The sequence below is a fragment of the Nycticebus coucang genome, chromosome 21 (assembly GCF_027406575.1).
Source record: "Nycticebus coucang isolate mNycCou1 chromosome 21, mNycCou1.pri, whole genome shotgun sequence".
In the NCBI taxonomy this organism is placed as follows: Eukaryota; Metazoa; Chordata; class Mammalia; order Primates; family Lorisidae; genus Nycticebus; species Nycticebus coucang.
In genome coordinates, this window is record NC_069800.1 from 56,621,681 (window position 1) to 56,647,855 (window position 26,175).

At 51.9% G+C, this 26,175-nt stretch overlaps 1 protein-coding gene across 1 annotated transcript in view; it reads left to right on the forward strand.

Annotated features, from left to right (window-relative positions):
- Positions 1-26,175, forward strand: part of BCAS4 (breast carcinoma amplified sequence 4) — a 63,699-nt gene that overhangs the window by 33,080 nt on the left and 4,444 nt on the right. The window contains exon 4 of the mRNA XM_053573768.1: positions 4,933-5,067. Coding sequence (XP_053429743.1) covers positions 4,933-5,067 — 135 coding nt within the window. The remainder of the gene's footprint in view (positions 1-4,932; positions 5,068-26,175) is intronic.

Genomic DNA, 26,175 nt, shown 5'->3' on the forward strand with positions numbered 1-26,175 from the left:
GACAGTGTAGGGCAAAGGCGTGGAGTTTGGACCCTGTTCTGAAAATGACAAGATCCATCCGAGGGATTACAGTTGCGATACACATATTCTTCCCCCTCCTCGCGCAAATTATCAAAGGACAATTTTGATTATTCTTAAAATGCACTATTTGAGGCTGGGCCTGGTGCCTCACACCTGTAATCCTAGCACTTTGGGAGGCTGAGGCAGGTGGATTGCTTGAGCTCACGAGTTCTAGACCAGCCTGAGCAAGAGTGAGACCCTGTCTCTACTAAAAATAGAAAAACTAGCAGAACATTGTGGTGGGCGCCCATAGTCTCAGCTACTTGGGAAGCTGAGGCAAGAGGATCACTTGAGCCCAGGAGTTTGAGGTTGCTGTGAGCTATGACGCCACAGCACTCTACCCTGTGTGACAGAGTGAGATTCTATCTCAGAAGAAAAGTACCGTTTGGAAGCTTTGGGTGTATTCACCATTACATCATTCTAGAACATTTTCCCCAAATAAACTCCATGCTTGGCTCGGCGCCTGTGGCTCAAGCAGCTAAGGCACCAGCCACATACACCTGAGCTGGCTGGTTTGAATCCAGCCCGGGCCTGCCAAACAGCAATGACGGCTGCAACCAAAAAATAGCTGGGCATTGTGGCGGGCGCCTATAGTCCCAGGGAGATGGAGGCAGGAGAATCGCTGAGCCCAGGAGTTGGAGGTTGCTGTGGGCTGTGATGCCATGGCACTCTACCCAGGGTGACAGCTTGAAGCTCTGTCTAAAAAAAAAAAAAAAGAAAGAAACTCCATGCTTATTAGGAATCATTCCCCACCCATGGGTCCCAGAAACCACTCAGCTACTTACTTTCTGTCTCTGGGGATTTCATGCCAGTGGAGTGATATCACATATGTCCTTTTGTGTTAGCCTTTCACTCAGCATAACATTTATGGTCCACCCATGTGTGCGTCTCTATTTCACTCCTTTTTATAGCTGAATAATATCCCATTACATGGGTGTACCATATTTTATCTGTCCACTTATTATCCGCTAGACATTGTTTATTTCTACTTTTTGGCCATCCTGAATAATGTTCCTATGAAATTCGAATACTAGTTTTTATGTGGACATATATTCTCATTTCTTGTGGGTAAATACCTAGGGGTGGATTTGGTGGGTCATACGGTAACTCTTTTTAGGAAGTTTTTTTTTTTTTTTTTTTTTGATGCAAACAGCAAGAGGATTTTATTCCAGCATGCTGGGGCTTGACTCGCAACTCTTTTAGGAGCTGAGGAGTCAAGCTCTGAACAGCAGTTTTTACAAGCTTATAAAGGCAAAAACCACAAAGTAGGGAGGGGCAGCAGACATAGCAGGGGCTTTAGGGAGGGGTAGCAGATATAGCAGGGGCTTTAGGGACTTTTTAGGAAGTTTTAAACTGTTTTTCAAAGCAACTACACCATTTTCTACTCCCACCAGCAATTACAGCAAGTAATCAGGGGTATCCCACCAGCGGCCTCTGGGCCACACGTGGATTATGTGGGAACCTTTTTGCTCATCAGCCTTCACTAGTGCGTATGTATTTAATGTGTGGCCCAAGACAACTGCTCTTCTTCCAGTGTGCAGCCGAGAAGCCAAAAGGTTGGACACCCCTGTATGGAGCTTGTAAACTTGGATGCTAGCAGGAACCAGGATTGCTAAGGGGCCAGGTGTTAGAAGACCAAAGCTAGACCTTCCCATTCCCTTCTGGGAACAGCTGGAGCTGAGAATCAACTATCCCCTTCCATGGGGGTGAAGCTTCAGTTTGCCACAGTCCCCACTCTGCTCTAGAGTCTCACCAGCATTGAGGCCTAGTGTTGCTCACCTTGTCGGGTATCAACAGCCCTGTGTTGTCGCTTTCCTTAGAGCACAGAGATTTCTCTGTAACTGGGTCTCTGTCAAAAGAGGGGGAGAAATTAAGTTATTCCAAGAAGATCATGGATTTGGAGGCAAGTGGGAGATGATGTATTTCCCACTAGTTCAAGTGTGATGTAAAAATCAGTGAAGGAGGTGGATTCCAGAGGCTGAGAGCCGAAGCTTAGATGTGCCCCCCGGTGACTCACTCCTTGGTAAACTGGGAATACGATGTCCTTCACGCAGGGCGTTGCTGTGGGGATTAAATCAGTTAGGCCAGCACCTGGTAGGTGGTAGGTGCTTAGCAAGGACAAGCTGTTCCTGTGGTTTTATTTAATAATTGTCCTCAAGGCTGAGAGAGGCAGAGTCTGTCTGGGATGGACAGTCACCCCTCTGCCCTTCTGGCCGAGTGTTCCAGGGTGACTAAAATCTCAGTGTGACCTGCCAGGGAGCTTAGACACCACAACGTGACCTCTCAGGCCAGAACTCGGCCCTTTATTCATTTTATTAATGAAAACTAACATTTATTGAGTATGTACTAGAGGCAGGGACTGCAGGAGCTTTGCCTCACAGTGGCCTCGGGAGGAAGGTCCTGTTCTTTATCCTGATTTACGGAAGAAGCAACTGAGGCACAGAAAGAAGTGATTTGCCCAGAATCACACAGGCAGGGAGTGCCGTGCTGGGATGCAAAGCTTGTGTTCCTCGGCGCTGGGCATGGGCCCCCCTTTCTGGACAGGGCCCCTGCTCTGAAGTGGGGGGCTTTGGCAGAAGTGTTCTAATTCCTCAATACTTAACAGATATTTTTAAACCCTGGGGCTTTCCTCTCTCCACACCTCCCAACTGACTATAAAAGTAGTCATTTTTGTTGAAGGGAAAAATACAGAGATGCTCCCACCCTGCCAGCACCCAGCCATCATGGTGGTTGAGGCCAGCAGCGGGCCCTCTGTCTGTTCCTTCTCTCCCAGGCCGGGCCCCATCAAGTGGCGACGTGTGGCCTGTGCCCCAGTAGGCTGGGGCAGCCCTGGCCCACAGGTCTCAGCCTCTCTCGGGCTGCGGCTTGGCCTCGCTGGCCTTGCTGGCAGGCGTTTTGGAGACAGTTCAGACATCTCCAGCGCACATTCCTCGGCGTCGCCTCACACTCCCACCAGATTGGTATTAACGCAGAGAGCGTAAAATTGGAATCGGCTGGCAGGAGGGGAGTTCAGGACTTTCGTCTGTGGTTTTACAACCAGATGTGCTGGCAGAGCGAGGCGGTGGAGCTCGAGGGCTTGAGCCCTTGTCAGGAGCTTCCTGGCCCATATCCCCTTGTCCCAGCCACCCACTCACCCTTATCTCCATGTACACACATACACATACACACACACACACACATACACACACACACACACACATGTGTGCAGGCACAACATGGCTGATTGAGCCTTTCAGCCCTGCTGCAGCCCGAACCCCAGGGCAGCAGAGGCACAACAGAAGCCAGCCGGGGCTCATCCAGCATCCTTTTGCTAAGGCTGTGTTCGTTCATTCATTCACACGTATGCGTTCACGCACCCGCCACCCACCTGGGCCCCTTCTACTGGACCTTGGTCCGGGCCAATACACAATACACCGGCTACACCATCTCTTGCAGAACTTAAGGGGACCAGGAATTGCAGAGGGCAATTATGAATGCTAGGGTCAGGGAAGGCCTCATTAAGGAAGTGACAGTTGGTTCAAGGCCTAAAAGACAATCAGGGCTGCCCCATCAAGAAACAAAGGAAGGGAGCCATAGGCAGAGAGAGCGTGCAAAGGCCCTGAGGTGGGCAGAAGGAGAGGGCAGGGCTGGGGAGGGGAGGCCTCACAGGCCACAGGAGGACCATGTTTCTTTCTAGTGAAGGGAAAGTTCCCCTGGAAGCACCCAGCACGGAGATGTCCTCATCCCTATTACTGGTACAAGAAGATCCTTTCCTTTTTACTAGTGGAACCAGGGAGGCCCACAGAGGTGGTGATTTTTCTGAGATGTCACCATTGCCACCATTTTGGTGGCCTCTAGCCAGGTATACACAGACCTGTGCATGGTAACACCTGCACACACATGCGCTGAGCACAGAGAAAGGTGTAAAAAGACACACACCAGAAGTCACAAATGGGCGAGTTGAATTTTACTGAGCCTGCACAGTATTTTTTTAAAGTGTGTATTTAATTGCTAACACTGATTAAAAACTGGGAAATTTTTCATAAGATCTGAATGTAACATTGATTAAAAACTGGGAATTTTTTCATAAAATCTGAATGTTCTTTCCTTTCTTTTTGAAATGATAGCATCTGACCTTTAATGAGATCTTAATGTGCCAAGCACTTAACTTGTTTAATAAGGTTGGGGTTATTATCTCCATTTTATATATTAGAAAATTGAGGCTAACAGAAGTTAAATAACTTGCCAAAAGGCACATAATTATTAAGAGGTAGAACTTAAATTCTAATCCCCAGAGTCTGACTCCAGAGTTCTTTTATATTTTTTGAAGCTCTGCCCTTGAGGCCTGCAGCCAGTGGTCCCTGTGGGCCTGGACTCAGCGGTCTGTGTATGCACAGCCCCCACCCAACCCTCCTCACTTGCTTATTCCCTGCCTGGCCCCTGATGGCTTCTAGGATCTAGTATATAGCACGGCAACTATTCAAGGGAACACTGGGTAATTTATCAAGAGTCCGTTTGCAAGAACAAAGGCTTTGAAATCTGATGTATGTGCCCTGAGGACCCTCTCTGCTACTTCTTGTCTGTGTGACTTTGGGCAGGTGACCTAACTTCTCTGAGCCTCAGTTTCATTCCTCTGTAAAATGGGGGTTAAAAATAGAATTGCTATGGGGAGAAGGTGAGGGGACAAAGATGGGGTCTGTGACTGTTAGTGTCAGGCCCCTCCTACTATGCAGGGTCTACCAAGCCCCACGGGGAGCCTGATTGGAGGGCGGCTGGCTGAGGTGATTAAGGGGCTGGTGTCCCACTGGCTGAAGGAGTGGCAGGAATGTGCTCCAGCCCACACAGACATGGCATTGCACCGTCCTCCATCATCCTCTCCCGTCTCTCCTCCAGGCCTTCGTCAAGATGGTTGGGCACCACGTTGCCTTCCTGGAAATCGATGTGATTCAGGCTGAGCGGGACCACGGGGCCTTCTCACAGGCTGTGAGGAGGTGGCTGGGCTCTGCAGGGCGCCCCTCCTTCAGGAATGTGAGTATCCTGCCCCATGAAGTGAGGGAGGGTGTCTCCCCGTTTCCTCCCCCAACCCCAGAGTGGGGAAAAGCACTCAGGAAACCAGAGCACAGAGTTCAGAGGGCACATTTTGCTCCTGTTGACTGAAAATGGCCTGCCGGGCCAGGTGGCTGAGGGACCTCAGCCCTTCCTTCCCTCACGTGTTCCTCTCTTCTGTGCCATGACTGCTCACGCACCCAGCCATCATTTATTGAGTGCCTACTGTTTGCTGAGTACTGTGGTTCATCTGGGGTTACTGTAGTGAACAAAAGCAGCCCTTGCTCACCTATCCTGTCTTGGCACACTTATGGATGATGCTCCAGATGACATCTGGGTTTCTGGCAAGGTCCTCCTTCTTGAGACACAGTCAGCCTTGGTCTGACCAGAGGAGCCAAGGGAGGTGGATGGGCAGCCAGCCTGTGGGTGGCTCTTCCCAGCCTACAAAGGCCTTTTCCTTCCACCTCTCCTGTACCATTCTGGGATCCTTTTCACAAGCCTGCCAGGAAGGAAAGATCATGTGTCCCTTTATAAATTTTTTTTTAAATTAGTTTTATTTTTAAAAAGAATTTTTTTAGAGATGGTATCTTGCTGTGTGGCCCAGGATGGTCTTGAACATCTGGGCTTGAGTGATCTTCCTGCCTCAGCCTCTCGAGTAGTTAGGACCTGAGGTATGAACCACGGCACCCATCTCTTTTATGGATGAAAAAGCTGAGGCCATGTGGATCTTGCGATGGAGACCTTCAACGTTTAAGACACATCGGTTTTTCCAACTCATTATCAGCTGATCTCCATGTCCAGAGACATTTGCCAGTGTCTGGAGACATTTTAGTTGTCATAGCTGTGGGGGGTTGGGGACTGGCATCTAGTGGGTAGCGTCCACCCTGTGATTACAGGACAGCCCTTTATAACAGAGAATTGTCCAATCCCAAAGTCACTTGTGCTGAGCTGGAGAAAGCCTGCCCTGCGCGTTACGTGGTGATTATAGTATGGTTTACGTCAGGTCTGTTGTAAGCGCTTTACGTGCTGTTTTATGTGGCCCTGGATTGTCACAGCAGATTTTGAAGAAAGCACTTTTTTCATCACCCTATTTTATAGACGAGGACACTAAGGCTAAGGGGGGACAAAGGGACCTGCCTGGTGTGTCTTGTCTGTGGGGCTGTGCCCTCCACAGGAAAGGTGCTTACCCCACCTCGGCCTGCCCTGTCCTGCCCACCCTGCCTGAGCCCTGAGCTCTGCCTCTGTCCCCACTGTTCCTCCTGCTTGTCCCCCACCTGCCTGCCCATCTCCATTTTGTTTATCACCACGTTTCGAGCTCCAAGGCCTCTTGTGTGCTGGGTATTAACCATATCCTTGTTTGACAAGTGAGGAAATGGGAGTTCAGAGAGTTACAGTTCTATAAACTTACTCTGTTTGGCCTTTAAATGGTGTGACTTGAGATGCCTGACTGGGCATTGGCTCTCCACTCACAGGCCCTGGCCTCACGGCTCCATCCTTACACCTACCTGAGGCCCGTGCCACTCACCAGGCCACCCCAGGTGACTTGTAGCCCAGTAACAGGACAGTGGCCTCATAGATCGCATGCTTCAGGAGCTCTTACTAATCCTTCAGAGCCCAAGTGAATGCTGCCTCCTGTGAGAAGCCCTCGTGACTGTTTTCTTTAGACAAACTCAGGCTCTCTGCCATCCAGTGACAATGACATCATGAACTGTATCCTTTATCCTCTCGCGCAAGTTATGGTGACCATTCCTGGTGATAGGGATTTTAGAAGCACTTTACAGGGAGAAAGGACAAAGGACCTTGGCTCCCTATCGCCTGCAGCAAGTATGCTAAGAGTGGGTCCTGCTGGGCCCTAGGTCTGCACTCGATACTTTCTATAATCTGTGCAATTGTCCCCATGAGTTTGGCACTAGTGTTCTCATTTACAGAGGCAGAGTCTGAGGCTTGGAGAAGGAGAATCACCTACTGAGGTCATTGCTGGGTTTGGAACTCAGGCCTGTGGGACTCCAAAACTGGGATCCCTCTGCCACTCCTGCTGCAGGGATGTACCATCCCCCTGGGTGTGGCTGGGCACGCTGGGACCTGCACCCTCTCCTCTCCACACGACTCTGAGCTGTGCTAAGCCGTGGAGAGGCCCCCTGGCTACCTGTGGTGACTTGTTCCAGGAAATGGGCACCAGCCAGAGGTGGTGAGTCATTCAGCAACCCCGATGTGTTGATCTTGGCCCACAAGGGCCTTGTCTGGGCGAGCAGTGCAGCCAGGTACGCGTACATGTGTGTGCAGACCCAAAGACTTCCAGGGCTGTGACTGTACCCGGGGTGCAAGCTGAAAGGCCTGTTCTAGAGTAACAGTTGTCATGGCTGGTGTCAAGGCCAACTCTGCAGATGCCGCACACCCACCCTGTGAAATAGGTCTGATCTTTGTTCCTGTTAACAGATGAGAAAACTGGGCGGCGCCTGTGGCTCAGTCGGTAAGGCGCTGGCCCCATATACCGAGGGTGACGGGTTCAAACCCGACCCCGGCCAAACTGCAACTAAAAATAGCCGGGCGTTGTGGCGGGCGCCTGTGGTCCCAGCTACTCGGGAGGCTGAGGCGGGAGAATCGCTTAAGCCCAGGAGTTGGAGGTTGCTGTGAGCTGTGTGAGGCCACGGCACTCTACTGAGGGCCATAAAGTGAGACTCTGTCTCTACAAAAAAAAAAAAACAGATGAGAAAACTGAGTCCCTGAGGGTTTGAATTGCTTGGCACCCCAGTAAGTGGTGGAGGTGGGTTTCAGACCTGTGAGGCCTGGTCCAGAGCTAGTGCGGCCTGCCGGGCGGTTCTGTGCTCAGTCTGATCTCTGGGCCAGCTGTTTGGGGAGGTAGGAGTCCTTGCTGGGCTCTCCCTTCTGGATTCCCCCAGGGCTGAGATTTCATCACAAGTCAGTTCCCCTCAGTTTCTGACCTGGGTGGACACCTCATCCCAGTGACTACCACCTTTACCTTCAGTTGCTGATGCTTCTGAGGCAGGAACCACACAAAGCCCTCTCCTGTGGCCTGAGGGGCCCAGGCAGCCAGCAGTTCAGAGGACTTTGTTCTCTCTGCTACTCTCCCCCCCCAAGACCCCATTGCTCTGCTAAAGGGAATTTCAAGGGACCCGCCAGCCCAAGCCATGTGGCCAATCAGGTGGAACTGTCCATGTGGTGCCCCTGGGCTGCCTACTCTGAGGAGTCCATGGAGTGGAGAGGGTTGGGGAGAGGGCTTTGCCTGGCCCTGGGGACACGGGCATGGGCTTTTGCTTCTGCCTACTGCTGCAAGCCAGGGAGAGGTGGGGACCCCGTCGTAGGAACCAGGAGAGAGAGGCCTCAGCCTTCACCTCTGAAGCTGTGACAGAGCCTTTTAGGGGGTGTTTGTACTCTGTCCATTCATCAGAACAGTAGTTGGGGGAGGTCTCTGTTTTTTCCTAACCATTGCCAGCCCTGCCTTTCCCAGATCACCTCCTTTTTGTCACTCTGCAGATGTGGTGGGGAGGCCCAGGGATAGTGGGGGCAGCACAATAGGTGGGGGACCAGGAAGCAGTGTCCCCACCCCTCTGCCCCTACAGTGGGGCCCCAGACCCCACTGGGTCTGCATGTTTCAGGGCTGAGTGTGGACATTGTCTGTGGCCTGGGCTGGCCCCAGGGGTGCTGTGGAGGAAGCGGCTTGGGGACCACTCCAGTACACCACCTTCTAGTAAGGCCACCCCCATCCCTCGACTGAAGTCCAGGGCTTTCAGCCCTGCCTCTGAGCTGCCTGGAAAGATGCATTTCAGCCACAGACCCAGATGCAGCCCAGCACCCAGCCACAGATGCTCATGTCCACGCTGCACTGTGTGTCCTTTCGTGGTCCAGAAGTCAATATTTTCATGCTGCAATATGTAAAAAACCATTTTCTTTTACTTTTTCCTTTTTTCTTTTATAGAGATAGAGTCTTGCTCTTTTGCCCAGGCTGAAGTGAAGTGGTACAATCATAGCTCACTGCAGCCTTAGCCTCCTAGATTCGAAACAGTCCTTCTGCCTCAACCTCCTGAATTCCTCCTAGGATTACAGGTGCACACCACCATGCCTGGATAATTTTCTTTTTCTTTTTCATAGAGATGGGGTCTTGCTATGTTGCCCATTCTGGTCTTGAACTCCTGGTATCAAATGATCCTCCTGCTTCAGCCTCCCTACGGTGTGAGCCACTGCCTTGGCCAGGGAAAAGTTTTTTATTATGCTTTCATGTTGATTTTGTTTATAACATTATAGGTTTTTAACTGAGAATTGAACCTCTTTTTCATATAGCTCAGCCCCATCTGTGACATTCCTTAGCTGTGTGACCATGGGCAAGTTGCTTAGCCTCTCAAATCCTCAGAGTCTAATGGTCAGTCAGCTGACCTAGACAAGGTCGTGAGAGGCTTTGTTTGCTAGAAAACTAGTTCAGATTTGATACAAAATGATAAGGGCCTGACCCAATACAGAGAGGAGACTCCTGAACTCTCAGAGGAGGGTTCTGAGCATGGAGTTTAAGTGCATTGGTGGGTCTGAAAAGCTGGCTTTGCTCATAAGTGACAGAGTGGCCCAGGACAGACTCAACCCTCAGTGGTGGGCAGTTGTCATGAGGAGGCTGACACGGAGTCAGCCCTGCTGTGCCAAGCACTGTTCTCAACTCATCAGTCCTTACAGTGTCCCACTGGGGAGGTGCTATTTTTATCCTCCCGTCATAGGTGAGGAAACTGAGACACAGAGAGGTTAAGTAACTTACCCAAGCCCACACAGCTGGGCATCATGGCGGAACCTACATTCTAATCTCTATGGCCTATTGCTGTCGGAAAGAGCTGTGATCCTCAGGGAGCTTGTGTCTGGTGAGAGAGTACAGACAATGACCAAACTCTTAAGAAAATTCAGTATGTAACTGTCTCTGAAGGAGTCCTGGTCTGACCTAATGTGAGGGGGTAAGGGAAGCTGAGACCTGGCTGATGGGGAAGTATGAGTCTACAGTCAGAGGAGGGTGCCCCGCAGAGGAATCCGTGAGGAAGGGCCATGCAGTGTGACTGGGCCAGTGGGCTGGTGGAGAGTGGGGGAACTGACATCAGGGAGGTGACAGCATCCAGATTGTACAGGACCTCAAGGCCACGTGGAGTTTCACACTATTCTGAGGGCAATGGGAACCATGAGACGATTTATAGCAGAGGAATGACCTAGTCAAATTTGCTTTGCTTGGCAAGACGCCAGGGCTTGCACTCTACCCTGAGTTCGGGATGGCATTCAGGGTCAATGACATCTTGTTGAGACTTCAATGTGAGAGCTAAGCAGGGCACGTGGTGCCCTCCCCACTGCAGAGTTCAGTTGCTCTGAATGTTTCCTCTCCTGGAAACATCTCATGCTGTGCCATGAGCTCTCTGGATTTCTCTCCTTGCCAGGTCTTGGCCCCAGGGCGGGGGTGGGAGGGAGAGGCAAGGAGAGGAAAGAAAAGTGGCTGCAGGACTGGGGCTCGGGTCTTCCAGAAGCGTGTCTGAGTTCCAGGAAAGCCCGGAGGAGGAGGCCTTCAGCCCAGTGCCTGCACTCCGACCGCCCCTCACATCTGGAGGTGGTTCAGGCGTGTAGAAGCAAAAGCTTGAAAGAGGCCAGAGCCGTGTGGGCCCCACAAGTGTGCGGAAGGCCACGGCAGGTGTCCCCTTGGCCCAGGCAGGTGTCCTGCTGGCTGTGCCAGGCCAGCCCTCCCTTTGGCACGTGTTCCCAGAGCCATGGAGCAGCCTCTCTAATTTGTTGTAAACCGCTGTTTGTTTTCTGCCGAGCCAAAACATCTTGTTCACGAGGTGTCATTTTGATTAATTTTTCCAATGGAGAAGAATGTGATGCTTTCCAAGGAAGGCTCTTTGGCTCATGGCAAAACCAGTGGGGGCCAACTCCTGATTCCTGCACAGAGCGAGGCTGCCCAGGAGGGCAGTGGCCTGGCCTGGGCTCACGCCTGCCCAGAGCACCTGTTCACCCCTACGCCCCTGAGGCCAGCAAAGGCCTGGGGAGGCCACAGTTGCTCAGACTGGCCCAGAAGGAAGGATGAGCAGAGGGGCTGAAGGCAGAGTGGGAATACACGGGGAGTGGAATTTAACTCAATCCTACCATAGCGGCTCTGACAGGCGCACCTGGTAACAGAAACCGGTGGGTCCCGGGGCAGGAGACAGTTGGGCGCGGAATGGATTGTGGCGAGTTGCAGAACCCATAGCTCACCTAAAAGGTCGAGCTTCCCAGCCCTGGCCTTGTAGAAATGGGCACCAAGTGTGGCCAGAGTCTCCTATTTGGGGGAGAAAGCTGGACATCTCGAGTTTTATGTGAATCTTCCAATGTCTAAAAGTCAGTTAAATTATTTGTGGAAACATCTTCGCACCTATGGGTCTTATCCAGCACATTCCCAGCTCCAGATTTTAGGCTGACGTCATGAACCTCATGGGCCCCACCCCTTTGGAAGCGTTGGGGGACCAGGGGGGAGTGGCAGGGCATCTTCTTTACTTTTTTGCACCACCTTCAGCTCGAAACAGCAGCATGACTAATAGGCAACAGTTTTATTAAGCACCTACTGTGTATGCAGAGCTTTCTGTACCTTGTCTTAACTTCTTATAATACTCCCCAAGATAGATGTTGCTATTCCAGGCTCAGAGAAAGCTATTTACTTGCTCAAGGCCACACAGCACAGGCGGCAGAGCTAGGATTTGGTCAAGCTTTCATCTTGTTCAGGGCATCTCCCCGTCCCTCTGTGATCCTTCCAAGGGCTGGGACCACAGCCCCAGTGGCCAGGCCTTCACATTGGAGATCCCCGGGCCAAATATGCACCAACTACTTGTGTTCTCTAGCCCGCCTGGTATATAGATATATTTGAGTTGGCTGCCAGAATTTTATAAAGAAAATTTCACATACAAATCTGTGTTTGTGGCTTCTGTCGAAGAAGCAGCGGTCTGAGTGGCCCCCTGAGCAGCACCCCCAATGAGGCTCCATCAGGCCCTTGTCACCCATTCTTCTCAACACCTGCCTGGGTGTGTGTCTCCGGCTTGGATTGAGCACATAGTAGGCATTTCGTGAATATTCACTCATGGATATTCTTAAGGCTTCTGGGCCCCTTGCTGGCCTCCCAGATTTTTCTGGAGGTGTCATCCTCCTGCTATAGAGAGCTGGGAGGGGAATTTTAAGGGCTGTCCTGGGCCGGGGTTGGAGCTGCCTGCCCAGCCTGGCCTACCCGAGTCGTCAGTGCCGGGCTCCGTGTCCTTCCGGCCCCTGGGGACCCCCAGCTCCCGCCCTCGCCTTCGCTCCTCCCTGCCTAGCCCAGAGGAAGGGGCCGTGCCTCTCAAGGGGCCATCCCCCTCACCCAGGGCAGACTCTCCCTGGACAGGGAGACTCTGGGAGGGGCAGCCGGGCTGGGCTGTGTCCTGGGCATGGAGGCCACCAAGACCCAAACACAAAGGAGGGAAAAGAGCGCCTCGGGTGCCTTCTCTGGCCCTGAACCAGCCGCTTCCCATTCCTTCTGCCCCCGTCGGCCCCTTGTGGTAAAAATGCAACATGAGCAGATGGCAAATATTAATGTGACAAGGGAGGGCCAATCGGCGCTTAGTCCCAACCCCTCCCTCCCCCGCCCCGCCTCACCACCACCCACCACACTGGCTCCCAGGGAGTCCCACGGCCCTGACACGTCCACAGGCTTGTTTCCTCCGAGATTTCTGGTGGCACGTGTGCTGGGGAGGGACTCGGGGCTCCTGGCAGGCTGGCTTGGGAACAGTGTTCTTTAAGTGTTGCATTCTTGTGATGGAGATGGTGAGAAAGGAGGAAGTTTCTGCTGACAACAGGGGTTTTTATTGGATGGGGACACGATTTTGTTGAGGCCTCTGTGGAATCGCCCCACACCCAATACACCCTTCTCCCAATGCAGTGCCCTCCTGACGACAGTGCCCTCACACCCAGCCCCGCCATCCTCGGGGGTGATGGGCATTGTCTGTGGTCTTTGCACATGCTGCTCCCTCTGCCCGGAACACCCTCCCTGCTCCTGCTCCCTGCCCGCGGCTTCCATTACCGTTCAACACCCCACATGCTACCTCTAGGAAGCCTCCTGGCTCCCCAAACCCCACTTCATTCCTTCGTGTGAAGTCATCTGTATTTTCTTTTCTTTTCTTTTTTTTTGTAGAGACACAATCTCACTTTACCGCCCTCTGTAGAATGCCGTGGCATCACAACTCACAGCAACCTCTAGCTGTTGGGTTTACGCGATTCTCTTGCCTCAGCCTCCCGAGCAGCAGAGACTACAGGCGCCCGCCACAACACTCGGCTATTTTTTTGTTGCAGTTTGGCCGGGGCTGGGTTTGAACCCGCCACCCTCGGTATATGGGGCTGGCGCCCTACTCACTGAGCCTCAGGTGCCGCCCGAGTCATCCGTATTTTCACCTGCTGTTCCCCTATGCTGGGAATTTCACAAGGGTAGGGCCTGTGCCTTAATAATAATAGTGGTTGGTGCCTGCAGCCAGAGTATTCGGGACTCTTTTTTTTTTTTTTGACACAAGGTCTCTGTTGCCCTGGTGTGGTGTCATAGCTCACAGCAACCTCAGACTCTTGGGCTCAAGAGATCCTCCTGCCTCATCAGCCTGGGTAGCTGGGACTACAGGCACCGCCATAATGCCTGGCTAGTTTCTCTATTTTTAGTACAGTTTGGGTCTTGCTCTTGTTCAGGCTAGTCCTGAACTCCTGAGCTTAAACAGTCTACCCTCCTTGGCCTCCCAGAATGCTAGGATTATAGGCATGAGCCACCTCACCCATCCAGGGCTCCTCTTTGGGCTGGCATAAGCCAGCACTTACCTGTCCACACTTGGTTCATCTTCAGGCCCACCTGTTACATAGGTACTGTTAACATCCTGCTTTTCAGGTATAGAAACTGAGGCTCAGAAAAGTTAGAACATTTTAAGCCAGTAGCTGGTAGATTTAAGCCAGGAGCCCAGTGGATTCCAGAGCCCTACATTCTTCATGCCCCGGGAGCAAAATTCAAATGCTCAGGGCTTTGGTAGGGCCTTGAGTGAGGCAAAGGGGCCAGGCAGGGACTGTGGCCAAGAGAAGAGGCAAGTGGCAGGTGGCCTTAGCTCCTGAGGCCCAGCGTGGCATGACCTAGCATTTTTTTAATAGACAATGCAGATTTTTATGTGAAATCAACTGATTTTGAGAGCAAATCTTAGAGGCTCAAATTTCAGGACTGATTGGTTCACAGGCCTCCATCTGTGTCCTGGCAGCAGTCTGCGGTGAGATGGTGCCGGGGGCAGGGGAGGGACAGAGGGAGCTGCTGTCACAGCAGTGGGCATTGGCCTCAAGAACACAGGCTGTGCTAAACAGGCAGGGCCGGGCTTTGTGAGGTATGGGCCTGACCCATTCCTTTCCTGCTGGGTTACCTTACCAGGCCTTCCCACCAGTCCCCACTGTTGGGATTTTAGCAGCTTCTCTGGGCCCACTGGGGCACTTGGGAAGTGGGACCTGTGAGCCCGGGCCGCTTGGACAACTTCCTCTGGCCAGGTGGGTCCCAGGGCTCATGTGAAGGTGAACTCATGAGCTGCCCTGGCCAGCCTGGCATTTGAGTCTCCTGGGTGGGGGCGTCATCTAGGGTTAAGAGCTGCCAGGACCCAGGGCTGGTCATGACTCCTTTCTCAGAAAGGATTCTCCCTAGGAGCAGTGCCGCAGGAGGTGGTTGATGGGAGCCCTCTATAACCCCCATGTCCTGCCAGGCACACCTGCTTTCTGAGCAAGACACGTGATATTTCTCAGTCTTACGTGAGGTATTGTAGCTTTCAACACGCCCTCCAGCCAGACCATCACCCTCAAAGTTGCACTTCATGGGGAAGTTTTCCTCCTCCCAGTTTCCTATTTCATAATCCAAGCTCTGGGCTGACCTCATGGTTTTTTGGCCTCACTCCTGCTGTGTCAAGGCGAATTGCTGTCACTGGCCCCATTTGACAGATGAGTAACTGAGGCAGCAAGAGGGGCAGCTGCCCACAGTCAGCTGGAGGAGGTAAGAGGCTGTTCAGCTCCAGAGCCGTGGTCCTAAGCTCTATGCTGCCCCCCGGGGATTCATGGCCCTTGCTGTGGTGCTGGCACATAGTAGGTGCGCAGTAAGGATGTGCAGCCAGGGCTAATTTGTAGACAGCTCCCTTTTGAGGGACAGATTCTTCCCACCCCCCTTCAGATGTGGCGGCCCAGGCATGTCTTTGACATCTTCGAGGCCTCCAAAGCCAGTTCCTGAAGTTGATGTTTGTAGAATTCCACCTCCCGCCCCCACATGCTCTTCTGTCACCACAGATCCCCCCATCAGGAGTTGAATGGGGCAGCTTGCTCTCCCCTGAGCCGCTGTCCACCTGGGCCAGCCTCCTCCCTGGCTCACACCAGGACCTAGCCAGCCTGACCAAGACAGTGGTTTAAGGGTGTGGCTCCTCAGCAGAGGCCTGGCCTGAGGACATGGTCTAAGAAATGCTGGGTCAGAGGGTGACAGGCCGTTGACTGGTCTGGAGGGCACACTAGCCTGTCCTGGCTAGTGTGACTAGCCGCTGGGTACACCCAGCTAGGCACATGCACTAGGGCTGTCTGGGTCTCCCTTGGTCTCCTTCTGGGTTCTACCTCCCCCACCCACTTTCTTCCCATCCTCAGCCTTCCCTGCCATGGCCCCTGGGGCAGTGGGCCAGGAGAGGGCCCCTGCCTCTGTCTCTACATCCCCACCCATCCCTGTGTCTTGATTACATCCCCGTCTCCCTCCATCTGTTTCTATCTACATGTCTGTCTCTGCCTGTGTGCCTGTCCCATGTCTCTCCTCGTGTCACCCACACAATCACAAATCTGTACTGTGCCCCTACAAATCACCAGGCCATAGTCCTTTTGGACTGAAGAAGGGATATGGGCCTAAGCAGGGCCACCTGCCATAGGGAGGAGGGGCCAGCGAGTCTGAGCCCGCTGTCCACCAGCTAGCAGGGGCTGTGGGCGCCCACTGCCCTTCTCTGAACCCTGGAGTCTGCATCAGGACATAAATGTGCCCGCAGCAGGGCCCTGTGGGGACCTTCTTTCTTCTTACGTAGCAAGCACTTGGTAGTGGGAGCTGTTAGTAGTAATAGCTGTGAATTCGCCACCTGAGGATGAAGAAATGATGAAACTAGGTCCCTGTTGGGCTTATGGTCTTCCTAGAACATAAAACTCACAATCAGGAACTATTGGCAGATTATTATGAGGTGGGCCATGCGCTTCTGATGTCTGTGCCAGAGAGAAAAACGGTCAGGGGAAGCCAAGACTAGATCAGGAGAGGATTGTAGAGGGAACAGCTTGTCCCAGTGTGTGGTGTGTGCAGTCCAGCCTAGGACAGGATGTCGGGTCACAGGTGTCCACAAGTGAGGTTGGGCTGGGCAGAGGACAGCGAATTCTGGAGAAAAGTGATGAGCAGAGGTGGGTCCTTTGTCAGTGCAGATACCTGCACAATGCCTGCACCTGTGGTTGCCATTATCTGGGGAAAGTACAATCCCTTTGATGCTCAGAGAGTCTGGGAAGCACTTGAACTTGATTCTGTTCATGCTTAGCTTTCTGCTGGGAAAATAAACCATGTCTCATTAGGCAGAAAATCCATCCAGATACCTGTTCTGGCTGATACCATCACACCTTGCTTGACGGGCTGCTAAGCCCAAAGTTCCCGTTACTTGGCGAATCCTAATAATTAACCTGGGGACCTCAGCTGGACAGGGGAAATGCTGGTTCTTAAATTGAGAAGCCAGAAGAGGGAGGTGGTTGTTTTAGGCCTGATGTCACCAAGTGATGGCTATGAAGTGACAAAGAGCTGTGACTAGGATTAGGGATTTCAGCCTTCGGCCTCCTCAGCCCAACCTGTGTCTGGCAGCTCTCTGCTGGCAGGGCCCTGGCTCTAGAGGCCTTGGGCGGTGCCCCATCAGAGGAGGGGTCAGATAATAGCTTTGAGAGATGGAGAAATCACAGGCTGGGGGGCTGTGTGCAGGGCTGGCTGGGGGCATCTCTGTGCCTTGTGTGGGGACTCCTATAATCTCTCGTCTGGCCAGCAGGCATTTATTAAGTACCTACTGTGAGCCAGGCCCCATGGTTGATGGATGAGCCAGGTCTCTTAGTGGCTGAGAGATGTCCTGGCACTGACAATTTTTGAGGCTGCTTGTAAACTACAAATTGAAGCAGTATCAGAACTGGTTTTCCCAGTTGTGATTTAGTTTAAATGTTCGTGTTTTGAAATTAAAAATGCAGCATTATAAGATTGTACACTTGGGCTGTTCACAGGTAATGACAGCGTTTAGGAAGAATATGAATTTGGGGGCCCTAAGAATGAAATTAGCCGGTAATTCATTGAGCACTGTTTTCTAAGCACTTTGCGGTTATGTGGGCATAACACTCTATGGGGTGGAAGTATTATTAGCCCTGATTTCCAGATGAGAAAACAGAGGCACAGAGAGGTTGGTAATTTGGCCAAAGTCACATGGTCAGAAAGGGGTCCCTTGCCATTGGAGAGGGGACAAAGTTGGGACATTGGAATGGGACACGGTTTACTGTGCTAGATGAAGAGACTCTGTCTGCTCTCAGTGCTGGCTGCTCTGTCAGGGGCACTGGAGATGTCAAAGTGCAAATCCGAGGTTCTCTGTGACTCTGACCTCCGCTCCACCCTCATTCCCAGGAATAGCCTGAGCCCCGGAGGGAGTGGGCAGATGGCAGGAGTCCCCTGAGGCTTGGCCTCTGGGCCTCCAGAAGTGATTTAACTCCTGCCAGGTTCCCCATTTCTGGTTATTTTGAGAGTGTTGGAGGTAGAGATGAGGGTGGGCGGCTCAGCTGCCCCTAGGGCTCCTGAAATGGGAGAGCACGCCCCAGCGTTGCCGCCTGGAGGCTGCCCCAGCCATCTCCCTCCTGCCATCATCCCCGCTCCTCTCTTATGCCTTTTTGGCCACTCCAGGAGATGCCACATGTAAGACCCCAGCCCCTGGGCCAGGCTTAACTCCTTCGATACCAAATTTTCACTCCCCCTTCAGTCATTCATTCAAGTTAATACATTCATCCCTGGGTTCTTGAGCTTAGATTAGTTCTAGAGCTCCTCACAGGCAACAAAATCCATGGATGCTTGAGTCCCCAATATTAAATTATGTTTTAAAAGCATATAACCCCCACACAGCCCCCGGTATACTTTTTTTTTTTTTTTTTGGAGACAGGGTCTTGCTCTGTTGCCCAGGCTGTAGAACAGTGGCAGAATCAGAGCTCACTGCAGCCTTGAACTGCTGGGCTCAAGTGATCCTCCCACCTCAGTCTCCCAAAATGCTGGGACTGAACCACGTGCCCACCTCCTGTGTGCTTTAAATCATTTTTAGGATTACTTATAATACTTAATATAGTGTAAATGCTACTTAAATAGGTGTCATACTATATTGTTTAGAGAGTGATAACCATAAAAAGTCACATTCAGTACAGATGTAACAATCATTTCTTTCCTCAAATATATATATATATATTTTTTTTTTTTTTTTTTTGAGACACAGCCTCAAGCTGTGGCCCAGGGTAGAGTGCCGTGGCATCACAGCTCACAGCAACCTCCAAATCCTGGGCTCAAGCGAGTCTCCTGCCTCCGCCTCCCCAAGTAGCTGGGACTACAGGCACCTGCCACAACACCCGGCTATTTTTTGGTTGCAGCCATCATTGTTTGGTGGGCCCAGGCTGGGTTCGAACCCACCAGCTCAGGTGTATGTGGCTGGCACCTTAGTCGCTTGAGCCACAGGCGCCGAGCCATTCTCAAATATTTTTGAATTGCTTATTTGGTTGAATCTACGGATGCAGAATTCACAGATTTGGAAGCTGTGCATACCAAGGGCCAGCTCTGCTTTCCTTGAACCCCTGTATGAGCCAGGTGCTGTTTCAGATCCTTGGAGTGTGGGGGCGGGGGCATCCTGGCCTCCGGCAGCTGATGCCCTAATGTAATGACCATCTGGTGTGACTGTGATGTACCTGGGCAGCGGGAAGGAGGGTAGAGAATAGCAAAAAAGGGGAGGTATGGGGTACCTGGGGAGCAGGACAGGGTCAGGAGGACCTCAGAAGGTAACCTGAGAGCACAGGTAGCTGGCACCCTGGCAGAGGCGAGAAACGGAACATACAGGTGTCTGGGTACCAGGGAGCAAGGACCTGGGGTCAGTGGCCTAAGCCTGGAGGGTGTGAGACCTGCTCTGCCCTGCATCTCAGCGGAACACTCTGCTGCATGTGGAGGATGCCGTGTGTGCAGGTTGGGGGTGAGGGGGTCAGAGCCACTGGGCTGGCCCTGGGAGAGGTGGGGGAGGTGTGGCCAACTCGGCATGTGTGTGCACGTTTAATTTTTCTATTGAGGAAGCCCTAGGTTCATACATGCTTATAAGAAATGATTCAGGGCGGCGCCTGTGGCTCAGTCGGTAAGGCGCTGGCCCCATATACCGAGGGTGACAGGTTCAAACCCAGCCCCGGCCAAACTGCAACAAAAAAATAGCCGGGTGTTGTGGCAGGCGCCTATAGTCCCGGCTACTCGGGAGGCTGAGGCAAGAGAATCGCTTAAGCCCAGGAGTTGGAGGTTGCTGTGAGCTGTGTGAGGCCACGGCACTCTACCGAGGACCATAAAGTGAGACTCTGTCTCTACAAAACAAAAAAGGAAAGTAATTTATTTAATGATTTTTTTTTTTTTTTTTTTAGAGACAGAGTCTCACTTTATCGCCCTCAGTAGATGCTGTGGCATCACCTCCAACTCTTGGGCTCAAGCGATTTTCTTGCCTCAGCCTCCCGAGTAGCTGGGAGTACAGGCACCCATGACAATGCCCTGCTATTTTTGCTGCTGTTGTTGCAGTTTGGCAGGGGCAGGGTTTGAACCCGCCACCCTCGGCCTATGGGGCCAGCGCCCTACTCACTGAGCCATAGGCGCCTCCCTATTTAATGATGTTTAAAAATTTTCGAGTCACACCTAAGATCCTCTCTCGGCACACCAGTGTGCCGTGGCATACTGGTTGAAAATCCCTGCCCGAGTGACTTGTTTACTTAATTTAATGGTAACAGCTGCCCACATTAGGCACTGTCTGCTCTTTGGAGTGGCCTCTATGGAACCGGACAAAATGGTGGACTGCGCTTGCTCATTGCTTCCCAGAACTAATTGATGCTATTTTCAACACTCTATCATGGAGCTGACCACCTTCCAGGCCAGCCAACAAAAGCCCCCCAAGGATTCTATTGATAATTCAGCACTGAAGTGAGATGTGAGCAACCCTCGTGTGACCGCAGCCAGCTGCCGGACCTTGGCCAGTTGTTGATGTGGGCTAAGGGGACGCTGACCCGAGGTCAGACACCTCCTGCAGCCATCTGTGGAGGTAGAGGCTCTCAGTTTGACAGGGAGGCCCTGGAACCACTGGGTGTGGCCCTCTGGTCTCAGCCTGGGCTAAGAAGGGCTCATCCTCTCCCTGCTCTGTGCTGAAACCAGCTGCTGATGAGGCCCCCGAGCTCCCATCATCCCTGCCTCCACCGCTCGTCCTAAGGTATTTGCTCAGCTAGAAGCACTGACTCTTGTTCATTGCCTCAGTTTCATCTGTGGTGCCTTCCACAAGGGACCCTTCTGAGTTACAGCAGAGGGTGGAGAACTCACCCCGGGGCATACAGATTCTGGTTGGAAATCCAGATGACAGTGTGAGGCCCCTTTGAAAAAAACTTATTAAGAATTTCAAAACAGGAACAGCAAAGCAGTCCCTAAGCACAGGGCCTGTGTGACTGTCCGGGATATATCTCACGGGGCTGGCTCCACCTGTCATATGAGTGTCACACGTTGAGTATCTAATCCTTGTCAAGACTTGGTTTCTGGCGCTGGGCATGGTAGCTCATGCCTGTAATCTAGGCACTCTGGGAGGCCGAGGGGGGTGGGTTGCTTAAGCTGAGGAGTTCAAGACCAGCCTGAGCAAAAGTGACACCCCCATCTGTACTAAAAATAGAAAACTGGCTGCATGTTGTGGCAGGTGCCTGTAGTCCCCACTACTCAGAAGGCTGAGACAAGAGGATTGCTCAAGCTTCAGAGTTTGAGATGGCTGTGAACTATGACCCCGTGGCACTCTATCTGGGGTTGACAGAGTAAGACTCTGACTCGAAAAAAAAGAAAAGATTTGGTTTCCATATCTGTAAAATGAGATTACCAGTCACAGCCCCAGCATAGGAATGTCGTTAGCTGTCATCGAGATAACATAAGGCTCGCTGCCATTATTACTGATGATAATGAGTTTCTTTTTTTTTTTTTTTTGTAGAGACAAAGTCTCACTTTATGGCCCTCAGTAGAGTGCCGTGGCCTCACACAGCTCACAGCAACCTCCAACTCCTGGGCTTAAGCGATTCTCTTGCCTCAGCCTCCCGAGTAGCTGGGACTACAGGCGCCCGCCACAACGCCCAGCTATTTTTTGGTTGCAGTTCATCAGAGGCCAGGTTTGAACCCGCCACTCTCGGTATATGGGGCGCCCTACCGACTGAGCCACAGGCGCCGCCCGATAATGAGTTTCTTTAATAGTGCTTGTTATTGGTGGTGTTCCTGTGGCACTTTGCATATGCTGCCTTCCATGTGCCTTATTTTATTTTTGAGACAGAATCTCACTATGTCACCCTTGGTAGAGTGTTTAGCAGGCCTAGGCCGGGTTTGAACCCGCCAGCCCTGGTGTATGTGGCCAGTGCCATAGCCACTGTGCTATGGGCAAACTGGGTGGATAGAGGTTCTGTCTGGTGAGATAAGACAGCGGTTGGGTCTGCAGTGAGTCACTCAACGACTGAAAGCCTCAGTTTCCCTCATCTGTAAAAGGGCTTTGTGACACCTATGCAGATAGAGTCTCTGGAACATAGCAGGTGCTCAGTTAAAGCTTGTACGTGCTTGTATATGCAGTAAAGCTTGTATAGGCAGTGCTCAGAGAACTACAGTGTCAGTGGCCGTGACGGGAAGCAAAGCCTGGATACCTTGATGCTCAAACAAGATGACGTAAGCACAAACCATTGATTGAAGGAGGGATCAGGACTCGAGGAGATAGGGAAGGGGAGAGACAGGGAGTAAGGGACCTGGAACATGGACAACAGCATTTGCTGGTCAAAGTCCGATCAGACTGTGGGTCAGGAGCTGGGCCCCCAGGAAGACCTAGTTCTGAAGAGTGCCATGATACTGACTCCCCCCACGTAGCTGTCCCTAGGTATGAACTTGGATTTAGTAGCTAGCATCTCAATAGAACTTCAGGGGCTCCTCCTCTGCTGGTTTCCACGTTAACGCTTTTCCTTCCGCTAAAAGCAGAATCCCTGGGGATTCGGGAACATTCCAGAGATGCTCCTTAGGGTCAGCATCACCTTAATGAGATGTGCCAGCTTGTGTCTGCTGCTAGGGTCACTCTGGGCACTGGTGGCCGACTCCTGAAGCCCTCAGCCCTGTCCTTAGGGTCCCAGTGGACCTCCCACTTCCACCAGCTGCTGTGGTCACTGGGCCAGCTGGGGCTGGTGCAGGGGCCGGGCTAGGCAGGTGGCTCTTGACAGGAAGGGGCCAGCAAGCTCTGCAGGCTGTGTGAGGTAGCCCAGCCCAGCCCGGCCTAGCCCGCAGGCAGGATTAGACAGGCAGGGGCTGCTTGCAGGGAAATGGGAGGGGTTCTTCTCAAGCCATAGGAGCACTCTGAAGATGTGAGACCCTGGAGCAGAAATGTGGGCAGGCCAGCCAGGCATGACCTGCGTACAGAAAGCCCTGAGCCAGGACAGAGACAGGAGGCCAGGAGCCAAGGGGAAGGCCCTGTGGGCTGGCCATAGCAGAGGCTGGTGCCAAGAACTCAGAAGAGCTCTGATTGAATCCCCGCTCAACTTACCAGCTATGACGCTGGACACACAACCTGGCCCTATTCTCTCTGAGCCTGCTTTCTCATCTACTGAGTGGATGGTGTCACAGTTCCTGTCTTACAGATCTATGAGCACTGGAGGACCTGGGGTGGGGAGGAGCCCACTGGTGGCCCCAGATCAGCAGTCCCTACACTATGGGGCCTAGGGCTGGAAGCAAAGGCCTTTTCCATTCAGCGTCCTTGACAGCCCTGTGGAGGCTTCTCTGAGTGCTGTCAACCTGGAGCCATGGTCAGGCCAGACGCCCACAGAGCCCACAGGTCCTGGAGGCCAGGCAGGACAGCGGTGAGTGGGACAGGCGCCCTGTCTGATGAGGCCAGCTCGCTGTGCCTGCAGAACATAGACCCACTGTGGCCAGGCAGCTCTGCTGTTCAGGAGAGACAAGCTTTAATATTTATCTGAATGCACTGGTTCTTTAGTGTTGGCAGCTAACTGGTACACTTGTCTGCAAGCCAGATGCTGACCAAAGATCACCAGCTTGTGATCTGACTAGGCTAGAAGGGGCAACTCCTGAGGGTCCCAAGGTTAGAAAGCAGATGCTGAAGGGACGTCCTAGTTCCTGACTGAAAGCTCACCCCAACCCCATGCAGCTCCAGGGGGACCTGTGTCCTGGCTTGGTGCTGGGCAGCACAGATGCTGGAGCCTGGCAGGCCTGGGATAGAACCCAGGGCTGCCAGTTCCATGCTAGGCAATTGTGGCCAAGTGACTCTCTGAGCCTCACTGTCCTCTTTTGCAAAACGGGATCACTAATATTTGCCTCTCCCAGCAGTGGTAAGGATGAACGTGACATAACCTGCGGGGCCCTCTGGGGGCTGGTGCTCTGGAAGTACCTGATACGTGGTCACTGTGGTTGAACTGAGAGAGGCTGTGGCTTGGTTTGTGGAGTTGGACTGGCCTATTTCTTCTGTTCACTTTTTCTTTAATATATTTTTTTTAATTTTAGAGCAAAGTTGATATGAAAGCACAGAGAATCACCTTCTTTTCCTCTCTCAGTTTCTCCTGTTTTGTTTTTTTTTTTGAGGCAGAGTTTCACTCTGTTGCCCTGGGTAGAGTGCTGTTATGTCATAGCTCACAGCAGCCTCCAACTCTCAGGCTTAAGTGATCCTCTTGTCTCAGCCTCCTGAGTAGCTGAGACTACAGGTGCCCACCACAGTGCCCAGCTAGTTTTTCTATTTTTAGTAGAGACAGGGTCTTACTCTTGCTCAGGCTGGTCTCGAATTCCTTTACCCACCCTGGCCTCCCAAACCCGGCCTAGTTTCTCCTGTTGTTAACCTATGACTGTGGTGCATAGTCACAGCTAAGGCACCAACAGTGATACGTTACGGACTAAATGCCACCGTTCATTGGAATTTCACTAAAGTCCTTTTCTGTTCCAGGATGGCATCCAAGGTACCACATTATATTTTCATTATGTCTCCTTTGCCACCTCTGATTTATGCCAGTTTCTCAGACTTTCCTTATTCATAATGATCTTGGCAGTTTTGAGAAATATTGGTTAGGTAGTTTGAACAATATCCTTTTTTTTTTTTTTTTTGCAGTTTTTGGCTGGGGCCAGGTTTGAACCAGCCACCTCCAGTATATGGCACCTGCGTCCTACTCCTTTGAGCCACAGGTGCCATCTTTTTTTTTGCAGTTTTTGGCCAGGGCTGGGTTTGAACCACCACCTCCAGTATATGGGGATGGTACCCTACTCCTTTGAGCCACAGGCTCCGTCCTGAACAATATCCTTAAAAATTTTTTTTCTTCTAGAGACAGAGTCTCTGTCACCCAGGTAGGAGTACAGTGGCCTGATCATAGCCTTGGACTCCTGGGCTCGAGTGATCCTCCTGCCTCAGCCTCCTGAGTAGCTGGGACTACTGCGAGCACTACCACCTGGCTAATTTTTTTGTTAACTAGGCCCAGGTGAGGTTTGGATTCACCACCACTGGTGAGCAGGGCCAGCTCTCTAACCACTGAGTTACAGCACCCAGCCACCTGGCTAATTTTAAAAGTTTTGTAGTGATCGGAGTCTCACTGTGTTACCCAGGCCAGTTCCAAACTCCTGGCCTCAAGTGAGCCTCCTGCTTCAGCCTTCCAAAGTGCTAGGATTACAGGTGTGAGCCATGGGCCTGGCCTATATCCTTTAATTAGGACTTGTCTGATATTTTTCTTGTGGTTAGAATGGAGCCATGGCTTTTATGGTTGGAAGACTGTGAGGTGAAAAGTCCTTTCTCATCACATCGCAGAAGGGCACATTCTTCAACATGACTCATCCCTGAAGATGCTTAACTTGACCACCTGGCTGAGGTAGGGTTGCCAGTTTCTCCCCCTTCCATTCACTGCTCTTTGGAAGCAAGTCACTTGGTGCAGCCCCTACCCCAGGCAGAAGAGGGGCAGGTAGCTCCAGCCCCTGGAGGGAGACATACTGCAAACTTATTTGGAATTCTTTTTTAGTTTTTGGAATGATTTTGAGTATCTTCTCCCTATCTGCTTGCTTATGCAACTAGCAGTTTTCACTTCTTTTGGAGGTTCTTCCACTTCATTGCCTAAACCACCAGACTCTATTCTTGGCTCTGCCCTTTTAGGTCCCTCACTATTAAATGGAGGGACAATGAGAGTAACAGTAGCACAGATCAGTTGGATTATGTCAAACCACATACTAGAAACCTGAATAGAATGGTTTAACCAAGTACTGTTCACATGTTTCCCTCATGTGACAAGAAGTCCTAAGGTAGCCAGTTGAGCCAATGGGGCTTCTCGAGAAAGTAATCAGGGATCCAAGATGCTCCTGGCTACTGCTCTGCCTTCCTTAGCATTTGGCTTTTGTCCTCGTGGTCCCAAAGTGGCTGCAACATCTCTAGCATCACTGCTGTGCTCTAGGAGAGTCAGTGAGATTGATGGTATCCCCATTTTGTAGAGGAGGAAAGTAAGGCGAGGGAGGATGAGAAACTGTACCTTAAAAGAGTGCTGTGAGGGTTAGAGATAAGGTAACCTGGTGCATAGTAGGTGTAATCATCATTTTCATAAAGATAAAGTTGCTGACCCTGGCCTGAGCAGAAATCAGTGCAGGGGCAGGAGTGTGCAAATAGAGCTTCCCAAGAGGGAATCACAAGGATGGACTAGGCCTTGAGAGTGGCCTCTCCCAGGTTCCCTGGCACGGGGAGTCCCTGGTGACCTGGGCAGGCAGTCAGCATCTGAGCTCCTATACATGGTCAGCCTGGGGCC